The sequence below is a fragment of the Bufo gargarizans genome, chromosome 6 (genome assembly GCF_014858855.1).
Source record: "Bufo gargarizans isolate SCDJY-AF-19 chromosome 6, ASM1485885v1, whole genome shotgun sequence".
Taxonomy (NCBI): Eukaryota; Metazoa; Chordata; class Amphibia; order Anura; family Bufonidae; genus Bufo; species Bufo gargarizans.
Window position 1 is genome coordinate 377,390,685 of NC_058085.1, and position 12,414 is coordinate 377,403,098.

The 12,414-nt window shown below is 47.4% G+C and overlaps 1 protein-coding gene across 1 annotated transcript in view; it reads left to right on the top strand.

The window, feature by feature from the left end:
* LOC122941832 (pancreatic lipase-related protein 2-like) overlaps positions 1-12,414 on the top strand; it is a 124,539-nt gene that overhangs the window by 17,003 nt on the left and 95,122 nt on the right. Inside the window, exon 4 of the mRNA XM_044299291.1 lies at positions 5,760-5,911. Within this exon, the coding sequence (XP_044155226.1) occupies positions 5,760-5,911 (152 nt within the window). The remainder of the gene's footprint in view (positions 1-5,759; positions 5,912-12,414) is intronic.

A 12,414-nucleotide genomic window follows, 5' to 3' on the forward strand; every position in this document is an offset into this window, starting at 1 on the left:
TTTGGGTGGACAGGCGAGTTCTTCTTGGGTCCCCTCTCCACTAAACACCCGCTCTGATGCCACACTACTGGCCGGGCAGGACAGCTTTTCCAGGGTAAACTCTGCCAGTTGCGGCCACAAATCCAGTTTGGCTGCCCAGTAGTCCAGCGGATCTTCAATGTGGGGTGGCAAGGTGCTGTCCAAGTATGTCACCACCTGCTGGTTCAGGTCCTGCTCCAGGTCTAGCTGCTGCCGGTGAGTAGTTTCTTCACTAGGCGGGTGAAGAAAGCTGCTTATCAGTGACTCTAGACTCAAGTTGCTGCTGATGGAGCTGGTACTGCTCCTACCCCCCCCCCCCCACTCTGCCACAGCAGCCATGGCAGAGGAACGTGAGCGCAGAGCCCCCCCCCTGTCAGACCTGCGAGAGGATGGACGATGGCGCAGATAGGCAGCGGCAAACTGACTTCATAGGATATCTCTGTAGTAGTTCAGTTTGTCCTCCCTCTCAGCAGGTGTAAAAAAGTCTGCCATTTTGGACTGGTAGCGAGTTGGAGAGCCAGAAGTCATCCCTCTGCCAACTTGTGACAATTCAGCTGTCACTACGCAAGCAAGTGAGCAGGCATCGAGCCATGTGTGCAAGTGACTCGGAGGGACTCCCTGCCTCCATCTCCAATGCATACTGCCACGGTGGATCTGGGTCCTCTGCCTCGTCTTCCTCATCGCCCTGTAGCTCCTCTGGCTGCTCCTGCTCCTCCTCTTCTGTCACCTGTGTTGAAAAACCACCTATTTCGCTACACATTGCTTGTGCTCCAATGTCCTCCTCCTCCTCCAGTTCAGCCCCCACAGGGCTCATGTGGCCGTGAGATCTAGGCGCCACGTCTCCAGTCCCCTGTCCAGCAATTGTTACCAGCATCTGTTCCAGGACATGAAGCAGTAAAATGACATACATCCGGTAGTCCTAACGACTGACAAATAATGTGGTCTCCTCCAAGGGCCTGAGCAAACGGCTGGTGTCACGCATGAGCTGCCACTGGCTGACATCGAAGTTACACAGGGGATTACTCCTGTCCGCTTGGATCATCAAGAAATACTTTATAGCCTTTGTCTGTTCGTATAGTCGGTCCAACATATAGAGGGTGGAATTCCAACAGGTGGAAACGTCGCATATCAGCCTATGTTGGGGGATGCCGTTCTGCCGCTGCAGCTCAAGGAGGGTGTGCTTTGCGGTGTACGAGTGGCTGAAGTGCATGCAAAGTTTCATGGTCACACATTTTTAGGATGTCTTGCAGATGGGTGGAAAACTTCAGGAACCGCTTGACAACCAGATTGAACACATGTGCCATGCAGGGCGCATGGATCAGCCCGCCTTGATGCAGCGCCGACACCATGTTCTTCCCATTGTTGGTCACCATGGTTCCGATTGTGAGTTGTCGCGAAAGAAGACAGGATTTGATTTCTTGATGAAGGACGCGGAGCAGTTCCTCCCCTGTGTGACTCCGTTCGCCCAGGTAAACGAGGTGCAGAACAGCGTGACAACGCCATGCCCTGCACATTTGGTATGCTGGAGGGGCACTGTGTATTGTCCCTGCGGTGGAGTCTGAAGTCACGGTGGAGGATGAGGAGGCAGAGGCAGACATTGTCGCAAGACCAATGGCATGAGAATGTGGAGGCGGAAATGGCATCACCTGGCCAAGTTGCTGGTGTGGCTGTGCAGGAACCACATTCACCCAGTGGGCTGTAAAGGACATGTATTGTTCCTGACCATAGTTACAGCTCCACGCGTCGGCGCTGCCGTGCACTTTGGCAGACACCGACAAGCTCAAGGACTGGCCAACCTTATGTTCTACATGTGTGTGCTGCAGGGCTGATACTGCCTTTTGGCAAAGAAATGATGGCTTGGGACTTTCCACCTTGGCTCGGCACAAGCCATCAGTTCTCTGAAAGGTGCAGAGTCCACCACTTTGAAAGGGAGGGACTGCAGCACCAGCAATTTGGACAGGAGCATGTTCAGCTTCTGCGCCGTTGGATGAGTGCACGCATATTGCTGTCTCTTGGCAATCGCTTCAGTGATCGATTGCTGATGGAATGACTGACGAGGAGGAGGAGGTGCAGGAGCATCAGGACCATTAGATGATGGGAAGGACAGACAGCTCCCTTCGGCTGAGGTGGTCGAGCCTTGACTGCCTGAAACCGGGTGCATGCCAGTGGGTGTTGCAGCAGGCTGGACCACCACATCGGAGCCACGGTTCTCCCAGGCCACTTTATGGTGACGCTGCATATGTTGACGCAGGGCCATGGTGCCAACATTGGCACTCTGGCCACGCATCACCTTCTGCCCACAGATTCTACATATGGCCATGTTTACCTCCTACAGAGGCTTAACAAGAAACTGCCACAACGCTGAGTAGGTTATTTTACCCCCAACACTATGCACTGACTGACTTCTATCTCCGCTGCTTCCGTGAATCCAGGCACAGCTACTTTTCGGGCAGGTAGGCTCCTGCGAAGCAGGTAGTCTACGTCAGGCACATTTGGCTCCCGACCTCCCACTGCTGACACCCTGCTGACTCCCGGCCACGCTAGCGACTTGCTGGCTCCAGCTATGCCTCACGGGCTGCCCCCCTCTTATCTCGATGATAAAGCCCCTTATTCACCCGGCTCCTAGGTGTGATCAGCTACATCATCATCACGAGTACTGTCTGCACGTCACTGATCTCCTCCTCAACCGTCTCTAGGTCAGTAGCCTGACCGCTCACAACACCAGCTCCCCCGCCACTCTCCTCATCACTACTTTCCAGCCTACCAGAGGAAGCGGCGGATGTCTCCTCCAGATCTTGGCTGGCCAGTAGCTGCCGACTGTCCTCTAGTAGCTCCTCCTCGCTGAAAAGTGGAGCCAAGCCTACGGCATACAGTATAATACTTCTCGCAGTGAGGGAACTGAGAATGACAGGGGAAGGTTCAAGACAGGTGGGGGCAAAGGGCCTGCTCCCGGGCCATGCCGACTAATCGTTGTGTCAGATGAACCCACCGACTCTTGGCTAGGGGGTGTCTGATGTCACTTGGGATGAAGTGGATGACCGAGTTAACCAATCAAGAACCGCTGGGTTGTTGGGCAAGACACGACCGCTAGATGACACCAGGAGCTCAGGCCTCTCGCTGCGACTCCTGCTGCCACGGCCCCTTACTCTGCTGTGACCTGTGCCTGCGCCAGAAACATTTAGGCCTCTGCCACTCCCCTGTGCAGGGCCTGGCACTTCTCTGTCTGACATACTGTTAGATAAAAAAAAAAAATTAACACAACGGCAAATACTTTTTTGGTGCCACTAATACACGCAAAAAAGGGCTTTCAAACATTTAGCTGCACCACAGAACGGCAAAAATATTTTTGGATTGCCACTAATACACTGCAAAAATGGCTTTAAAATACTACCGCTGAATGGCAAATATATTTTTTCTTTTTACGGTAATACACGCCACAAAAGGCTTTAAATAATATACAGTAACTGCACCGCTGAACGGCAAATACATTTTGATTTTGCCACTAATACATGGCAAAAATGGCTTTAAAACAGATAACTGCACCGCTGAACAGCAAATATGCTTTACTTTTGCCACTAATACACGCCACAAAAGGGCTGTAATTTTCAAACTTCACCACACAACGGCTAATAAGCCCTTTTTTCCATCTAATACACGCCAAAAAATACTTTAGAACAACTGCACCGCACAAGGGCAAATAAGACTTAGAAATATCTCCTGTAATAACCCTGTTAATGCCGGTATCACACAGAACTTGCACCCTAATAAGAACGGTTTGCTGGAATTACAGAGCTGTATAATGGCAATGTGGATGCGCAGTCAGTGCAGCAAGGTGTAATAGGATTGGTCCTATTCCCCAGGCTGTAACCTCCCCGACTGAACCCTGTTCTACAGAAATTCTGTGGATGATTCCTCCCTGTCCTTTCCCTGCACCTTGAATAATCTTTCTCTGAACTTGTAAATTGTTTTTTCAGCACAATGAAGTCTTTCCTCGCACTGTCCCTAGCGCCTGCTGACGTCTCTCCCTGCACTAAGTGCGCTGGAAAATGGAAGACTCCAAGAAGGCTGCCGCTATTTATAGGGCTGTGACATCACAGGGCTGGCTGGCTGCTGATTGGCTGCATGCATGGCATCATGGGTGATCCCGCCTTCCCAGAGTTCTTTGTTCCATGTCCTAACACATGCAGAAGCCATTTTAGAAAAAATGCGATTCGTTACCACGAAGCGTGAGGAAATTCGGCTTTGGTGCGAATCAAATTTTTCCTGAAATTCGGATCGAATTCCACTTTGTCAGCTTTGATTCGCTCATCTCTACTGACCACACATGGGGTGTTTCTGAAAACTGTAGAATCAGGGTCATACATATTGAAGTGTGTTTGGCTGTTAACCCTCTCTGCCTGACAGGAAAAAATGGATTCAAATGTAAAAGCTGCAAAGAAAGTGACATTTAGAAATTTGGCCTCCACGTTTGTAAAATCGGTTTTGAATAACGTGAGGAGAGTAGTTTCTAAACTGATAAGTATTTTCTGAGGTGTTTCTATCCGCCTTAAAATGAGACAGGCTCAAATTTAGAAAATAGCTAATTCTCCATAAATCTTGGATTCTTTTTTATAAATAAAGGTAAAACATATCAACAAAATTTAGCTTTAACATAAAGTACATTGTGTCCAGAGAAACCAATCTCAGAACGGCTCGGATAAGTAAAGGCGTTCCCGAGTTATGTCCACATAAAGGGACACAGGTCAGATCTGACAAAATAGGCTCTGCCTGGAAGGTGAAAAATGTCCTGAAGGGGTTAAGAAACTGCCCAGTTTATGACTATAGACTGGTTGACGTGGCTGCGATGACTTGTAGTACAGAGGCAGGACCGCCAGTGTCCTCCTCTCCCAGGGACCGCACAGTCAGTCATCTTGTAGTGTCAGCCGCTGTGTCAGCAGGTAATACTTGGATGTGTCCATATTTTACTGGTGGCCCTAGACAGCCCAGTCCAACACTGGGCACGGGGCCGGCTCTTGTCGTGTTCTGTGTGACGTCTGATTCTCATTTTTTACATTAGTCTTGGGTGAGCCCCTTTAAGTACTGCTGGACTGCAAACCACATAGGGGCTCAGGCACATGAACGTATTTATTTTCTGTGTCCGTTCCGTTTCTTTTGCAGCCCATTAGCGTAACCATTCACTTCAATAAGGCCGCAAAAAAATAAACGGTAATGACCCGAGTGCATTCCGTGTCCGTATATCCGCATGGCTGTTCCGCCCAAAAAATAGAACATGTCCTATTATTGTTCACATTACGGACAAGGATAGGCGAAGCGCACACGGCCTGTATCCATTTTTTGTTGACTGCAAAACAACAACAGTCGTGTGCATGAGCCCTAAGGCTGGGTTCACACCTGAGAGTTGCGCAAACGCTCGTTTTACGCGCGTTTTTGTCGCGCATTTTTATGCACGTTTTTGGTAATAGTAAACACGCGTTTTACGCGCGTTTGTGTGATTGACTACAGTGTCCTATGGCCACAAACGCGAGTCAAAACGCCCCAAAGTCGCTCATGTCCTTTTTTGAGCGTCGGGCGTTTTACAGCGCGATCGTACGCGCTGTAAAACGCTCAGGTGTGAACCCAGCCTAAGGGTAATGGTCTCTGCTGGGTGTAACTGGAGGATGAGCGGCAGTGGTTAGATTCCTGCGCTGTGTGAACAGTGACCTCACAGGATATATAACGCGCCTCTTTTCTTTCCGGTGAAGGGAAGACGGTTTGCCGTGATGACATTGGATGCGCCTCTAACGATCCTCCGTACTGGTCACTGACCAGGCCGATCTCCATCTTTCCACAAACTCCAGAAGAGATCAACACTCAGTTCTTCATGTTCACAGTGAAAAACCCCCAGAAATATCAGGTGAGCACAACCCACTCCTGAAATACTCTGTGCCGTAGTGAACACCATGAAAGTCTAGCTGTGAAGGTTGCATTCCTACCCCCATCATCCTCTCTAGTTCATTCTCTCATTATCCTGACCTTACCCTCCTACTCATCCTCCCATCATCCTTCTCATCACCTCATCATCCTTCACCCATCCACATTCCATCTTCCTCCTCATCCAACACAAACTCAACTCATCTCCATATAGTCCAGGGGTCATTAGTTCCTATAGTACAGGGGTCATTAGTCCTTATACTCCAGGGGTCATTAGTCCCTATAGTACAGGGGTCATTAGTTCTTATACTCCAGGGGTCATTAGTCCATATAGTACAGGTATCATTAGTCCCTATAGTACAGGGGTCATTAGTCCCTATAGTACAGGGATCATTAGTCCCTATAGTACAGGCATCATTAGTCCCTATAGTACAGGGGTCATTAGTCCCTATAGTACAGGGATCATTAGTCCCCATAGTCCCTATAGTACAGGAGTCATTAATCCCTATACTCCAGGGGTCATTAGTCCCATAGTCCAGGGGTCATTAGTCCTCATAGTACAGGGGTCATTAGTCCCTATAGAACAGGAATCATTAGTCCCTATAGTACAGGGATCATTAGTCCCTATAGTACAGGGGTCATTAGTCCCTATAGTACAGGAGTCATTAGTCCCTATAGTACAGGAGTCATTAATCCCTATACTCCAGGGGTCATTAGTCCCATAGTCCAGGGGTCATTAGTCCTCATAGTACAGGGGTCATTAGTCCCTATAGAACAGGAATCATTAGTCCCTATAGTACAGGGATCATTAGTCCCTATAGTACAGGGGTCATTAGTCCCTATAGTACAGGGATCATTAGTCCCTATAGTACAGGGGTCATTAGTCCCTATAGTACAGGGGTCATTAGTCCTTATACTCCAGGGGTCATTAGTCCCTATAGTACAGGGATCATTAGTCCCTATAGTACAGGGATCATTAGTCCCTATAGTACAGGGATCATTAGTCCCTATAGTACAGGGGTCATTAGTCCCTATAGTACAGGGGTCATTAGTCCTTATACTCCAGGGGTCATTAGTCCCTATAGTACAGGGGTCATTAGTCCTTATACTCCAGGGGTCATTAGTCCCTATAGTACAGGGATCATTAGTCCCTATAGTACAGGGGTCATTAGTCCCTATAGTACAGGGATCATTAGTCCCTATAGTACAGGGGTCATTAGTCCCTATAGTACAGGGGTCATTAGTCCCTATAGTACAGGGGTCATTAGTCCTTATACTCCAGGGGTCATTAGTCCCTATAGTACAGGGGTCATTAGTCCTTATACTCCAGGGGTCATTAGTCCCTATAGTACAGGGATCATTAGTCCCTATAGTACAGGAGTCATTAATCCCTATAGTACAGGGATAATTAGACCCTATAGTACAGGGGTCATAGTCCCATAGTCCAGGGGTCATTAGTCCTCATAGTACAGGGGTCATTAGTCCCTATAGAACAGGGATCATTAGTCCCTATAGTACAGGGGTCATTAGTCCCTATAGTACAGGGATCATTAGTCCCTATAGTACAGGGGTAATTAGTCCCTATAGTACAGGGATCATTAGTCCCTATAGTACAGGGATCATTAGTCCCTATAGTACAGGGATCGTTAGTCCCCATAGTACAGGGATCATTAGTCCCTATAGTACAGGGATCATTAGTCTCTATAGTACAGGGATCATTAGTCCCTATAGTACAGGGATCATTAGTCCCTATAGTACAGGGATCATTAGTCTCTATAGTACAGGGATCATTAGTCCCTATAATACAGGGATCATTAGTCCCTATAGTACAGGGATCATTAGTCCCTATAGTACAGGGATCATTAGTCCCTATAGTACAGGGATCATTAGTCTCTATAGTACAGGGATCATTAGTCCCTATAGTACAGGGGTCATTAGTCCCTATAGTACAGGGGTCATTAGTCCCTATAGTACAGGGGTCATTAGTCCCTATAGTACAGGGATTATTAGTCCCTATAGTACAGGAGTCATTAGACCCTATAGTACAGGGAACATTAGTCCCTATAGTACAGGGATCATTAGTCCCTATAGTACAGGAATCATTAGTCCCTATAGTACAGGGATCATTAGTCCCTATAGTACAGGGATCATTAGTCCCTATAGTACAGGGATCATTAGTCCCTATAGTACAGAGGTAATTTGTCCCTACAGTACAGGGATCATTAGTCCCTATAATACAGGGGTCATTAGTCCCTATAGAACAGGGATCATTAGTCCCTATAGTACAGGGGTCATTAGTCCCTATAGTACAGGGATCGTTAGTCCCTATAGTACAGGGGTCATTAGTCCCTATAGTACAGGGATCATTAGTCCCTATAGTACAGGGATCATTAGTCCCCATAGTACAGGGATCATTAGTCCCCATAGTACAGGGATCATTAGTCCCTATAGTACAGGGATCATTAGTCCCTATAGTACAGGGATCATTAGTCCCTATAGTACAGGGATCATTAGTCCCTATAGTACAGGGATCATTAGTCTCTATAGTACAGGGATCATTAGTTCCTATAATACAGGAATCATTAGTCCCTATAGTACAGGGATCATCAGTCCCTATAGTACAGGGATCATTAGTCCCTTTAGTACAGGGATCATTAGTCCCCATAGTACAGGGATCATTAGTCCCTATAGTACAGGGATCATTAGTCTCTATAGTACAGGGATCATTAGTCCCTATAGTACAGGGGTCATTAGTTCATATAGTACAGGGATCATTAGTCCCTATAGTACAGGGGTCATTAGTCCCTATAGTACAGGGGTCATTAGTCCCTATAGTACAGGGATTATTAGTCCCTATAGTACAGGAGTCATTAGACCCTATAGTAAAGGGAACATTAGTCCCTATAGTACAGGGATCATTAGTCCCTATAGTACAGGGATCATTAGTCCCTATAGTATAGAGGTAATTTGTCCCTACAGTACAGGGATCATTAGTCCCTATAATACAGGGATCATTAGTCCCTATAGTACAGGTGTCATTAGTCCCTATAGTACACGAGTCATTAGTCCCTATAGTACAGGAGTCATTAATCCCTATACTCCAGGGGTCATTAGTCCCATAGTCCAGGGGTCATTAGTCCTCATAGTACAGGGGTCATTAGTCCCTATAGAACAGGGATCATTAGTCCCTATAGTACAGGGATCATTAGTCCCTATAGTACAGGGGTCATTAGTCCCTATAGTACAGGGATCATTAGTCCCTATAGTACAGGGATCATTAGTCCCTATAGTACAGGGATCATTAGTCCCCATAGTCCCTATAGTACAGGAGTCATTAATCCCTATACTCCAGGGGTCATTAGTCCCATAGTCCAGGGGTCATTAGTCCTCATAGTACAGGGGTCATTAGTCCCTATAGAACAGGAATCATTAGTCCCTATAGTACAGGGATCATTAGTCCCTATAGTACAGGGGTCATTAGTCCCTATAGTACAGGGATCATTAGTCCCTATAGTACAGGGATCATTAGTCCCTATAGTACAGGGATCATTAGTCCCTATAGTACAGGGATCATTAGTCTCTATAGTACAGGGATCATTAGTCCCTATAGTACAGGGATCATTAGTCCCTATAGTACAGGGATCATTAGTCTCTATAGTACAGGGATCATTAGTCCCTATAATACAGGGATCATTAGTCCCTATAGTACAGGGATCATTAGTCCCTATAGTACAGGGATCATTAGTCCCTATAGTACAGGGATCATTAGTCCCCATAGTCCCTATAGTACAGGAGTCATTAATCCCTATACTCCAGGGGTCATTAGTCCCATAGTCCAGGGGTCATTAGTCCTCATAGTACAGGGGTCATTAGTCCCTATAGAACAGGGATCATTAGTCCCTATAGTACAGGGATCATTAGTCCCTATAGTACAGGGGTCATTAGTCCCTATAGTACAGGGATCATTAGTCCCTATAGTACAGGGATCATTAGTCTCTATAGTACAGGGATCATTAGTCCCTATAGTACAGGGATCATTAGTCCCTATAGTACAGGGATCATTAGTCTCTATAGTACAGGGATCATTAGTCCCTATAGTACAGGGATCATTAGTCCCTATAGTACAGGGATCATTTGTCTCTATAGTACAGGGATCATTAGTCCCTATAATACAGGTGTCATTAGTCCCTATAGTACAGGGATGATTAGTCCCTATATAACAGGAATCATAGGGTACGACTCACTTCCGGCCTCCACAACATTCACGCAGTGTGCCGTCAGGGAAATGTAGCGTCCTTGGGCAAAAGCACTTGTCCATGTGTCAGTGGTTAAGTGGACATTCCCAGTAACTGCGTTGGTCAGGGCACGGGTGATGTTACAGGACACATGTTGGTGTAAGGCAGGCACACTGTTAGAAATTGTAGGGGCTGGGGACTGTGTAACGAGGGACGGCCTCCGACATCATGCTGTAGAAAACCTCAGTGTCCGCAAGCCTAAATGGCAACATTTCCAGGGCCAGTAATTTGGAAAGTTGTGCATTTAGTGCCATGGCCTGTGGGTGGGTGGCTGGGTATTTGCGCTTGCGTTCAATTGCCTGGGGTAAGGACATTTGTGTGCTGCTCTGGGACACAGAACTGGATGTGCTAGCTGATGGTGCTTGCGAAGGTCCAGGTGCAGGGCTGGAGGCATCCGGGCCTGCGCCTTTGACAGCGATTAGCCAGCACATAACACAGGGGAAGAGGAGGCAGTGGTGTGACCCGCAGATGCTGATTGTGGACCCAGGCATTCGGCCCACCTATTATGGTGCTTTGATGCCATGTGGCGGATCATGCTGGTGGTGGTGAGGTTGCTAGTGTTCATGTCCCTGCTCATTTTTGTATGGCACAGGTTGCAAATTACAATTCCGCACTTTTCTCAAAAAAGCGCTAGACTGCGGAACACCTAACCCTTGGCAAGGGAGATTTCTGCAAGAGTGTGCTCTGGGGAACAGTTGCGGGCCTGTTTGGTGTGGCCCGCCTTCTCTCTTTCGCCACCCCACTGCCTCTTCCAGCCTGTTGCGGTGCTGCGGATCCCTCCCCCTCTGTACTGCTGACCTCGCTCGGCTTGCCATCTTCCCAGGTTGGGTCAGTGACTTCATCGTCCACCACATCCTCTTCCACTTCCTCACTCTGCTCATCCTTCTGACTTGTTGACCGAACAACAACCTCAGTAATTGACAACTGTGTCGCATCCTCATCATTAACCGCTTGAGACACTAATTGCCATTGAATTATTGGCAACTGTGTCTCATCATCATCATTAGCCACCTCGTGAAACACTAACTGCCGTTCCCCACCGTCATCTTCTTGTGACTGTGGATGCTCAAGAGTTTGGGAATCAGGGCACAAGATCTCATGTCTCTCTTCAAGCGGGCTTGTCGTGAGGCCCAAATGAAGGAATGGCGCTGAAAATAGCTCCTTGGAATATCACATAAAGGAAAGCTGCTATACACCTCCAGCCGGTCATCAGATCCCGCCTTGAGCCACCGACCGCTGATTCCAACATCAGGTCAAAATGCCTTCACAAAAAGGATAAAAAGATGGTGCAGTACCCTCAATGTTCAAAGGTAACAAAGGTTTTATTGTACTCACAAATTCAAAGTTATTCACATGCACATAAGAATGCCCGACCCGGGTTTCGCAATTAGCTTCTTCAGGGGCTGCGGGATCTTTTTATCCTTTTTGTGAAGGCATTTTGACCCGGTGTTGGAATCAGTGGTCGGTGGCTCAAGGTGGGATCTGATGACCGGCTGGAGGTGTATAGCAGCTTTTCTGTATGTGAATAACGTACCTGTGACTGTTACTTCCGAAAGCTGGATGTGAATTCAGTTCCCCACTTTTACGGGATTTTGTTCTAACGACTGTCATAAACCACCAATACATAGCGCGGTTCCCGCATCTATTGTTTACTTTGTCATTAAGGAGATTGAACCTACTCCATTAAGGGCACCACTGCTTTTGTCTAGTCTTTCACACTAAATACCATTTGTTTTACTAATAGAATATGCCTGTTCTTGTCTGCAATTGCGGACAAGAATAGGACATGTTCTATTTTTTTGTGGAACGGAAGTGTGGACCCGGAAGTGCGCTGCCCCATAGAAATGAATGGGTCTGCAATTCCGTTCCGCAAAATGCGGAACTAAATTGCGGACGTGTGAATGGAGCCTTAGACTGAGCCAAAAACGTGTCATCGGGTGCTATATAGAGATCATTAGCCCTTACAGTACAGAGTTCATTAGCCCCCTACAGTCCAGGGGTCATTAGTCCCTATGTAATGCCACTGAGTGGTATTACCATTTCTACACCCTGCTACTGTCTCTGATAGGCTAACATTAATGTCACCTGTGTAATTATTCCAGGTCCTCTTACATTGTGCAGTCATAGTTTTGTTATGTAACTGTTATGTTCATGTAGTGTGCCTGGTCCACCAGCAGGTGCCAGTATATAT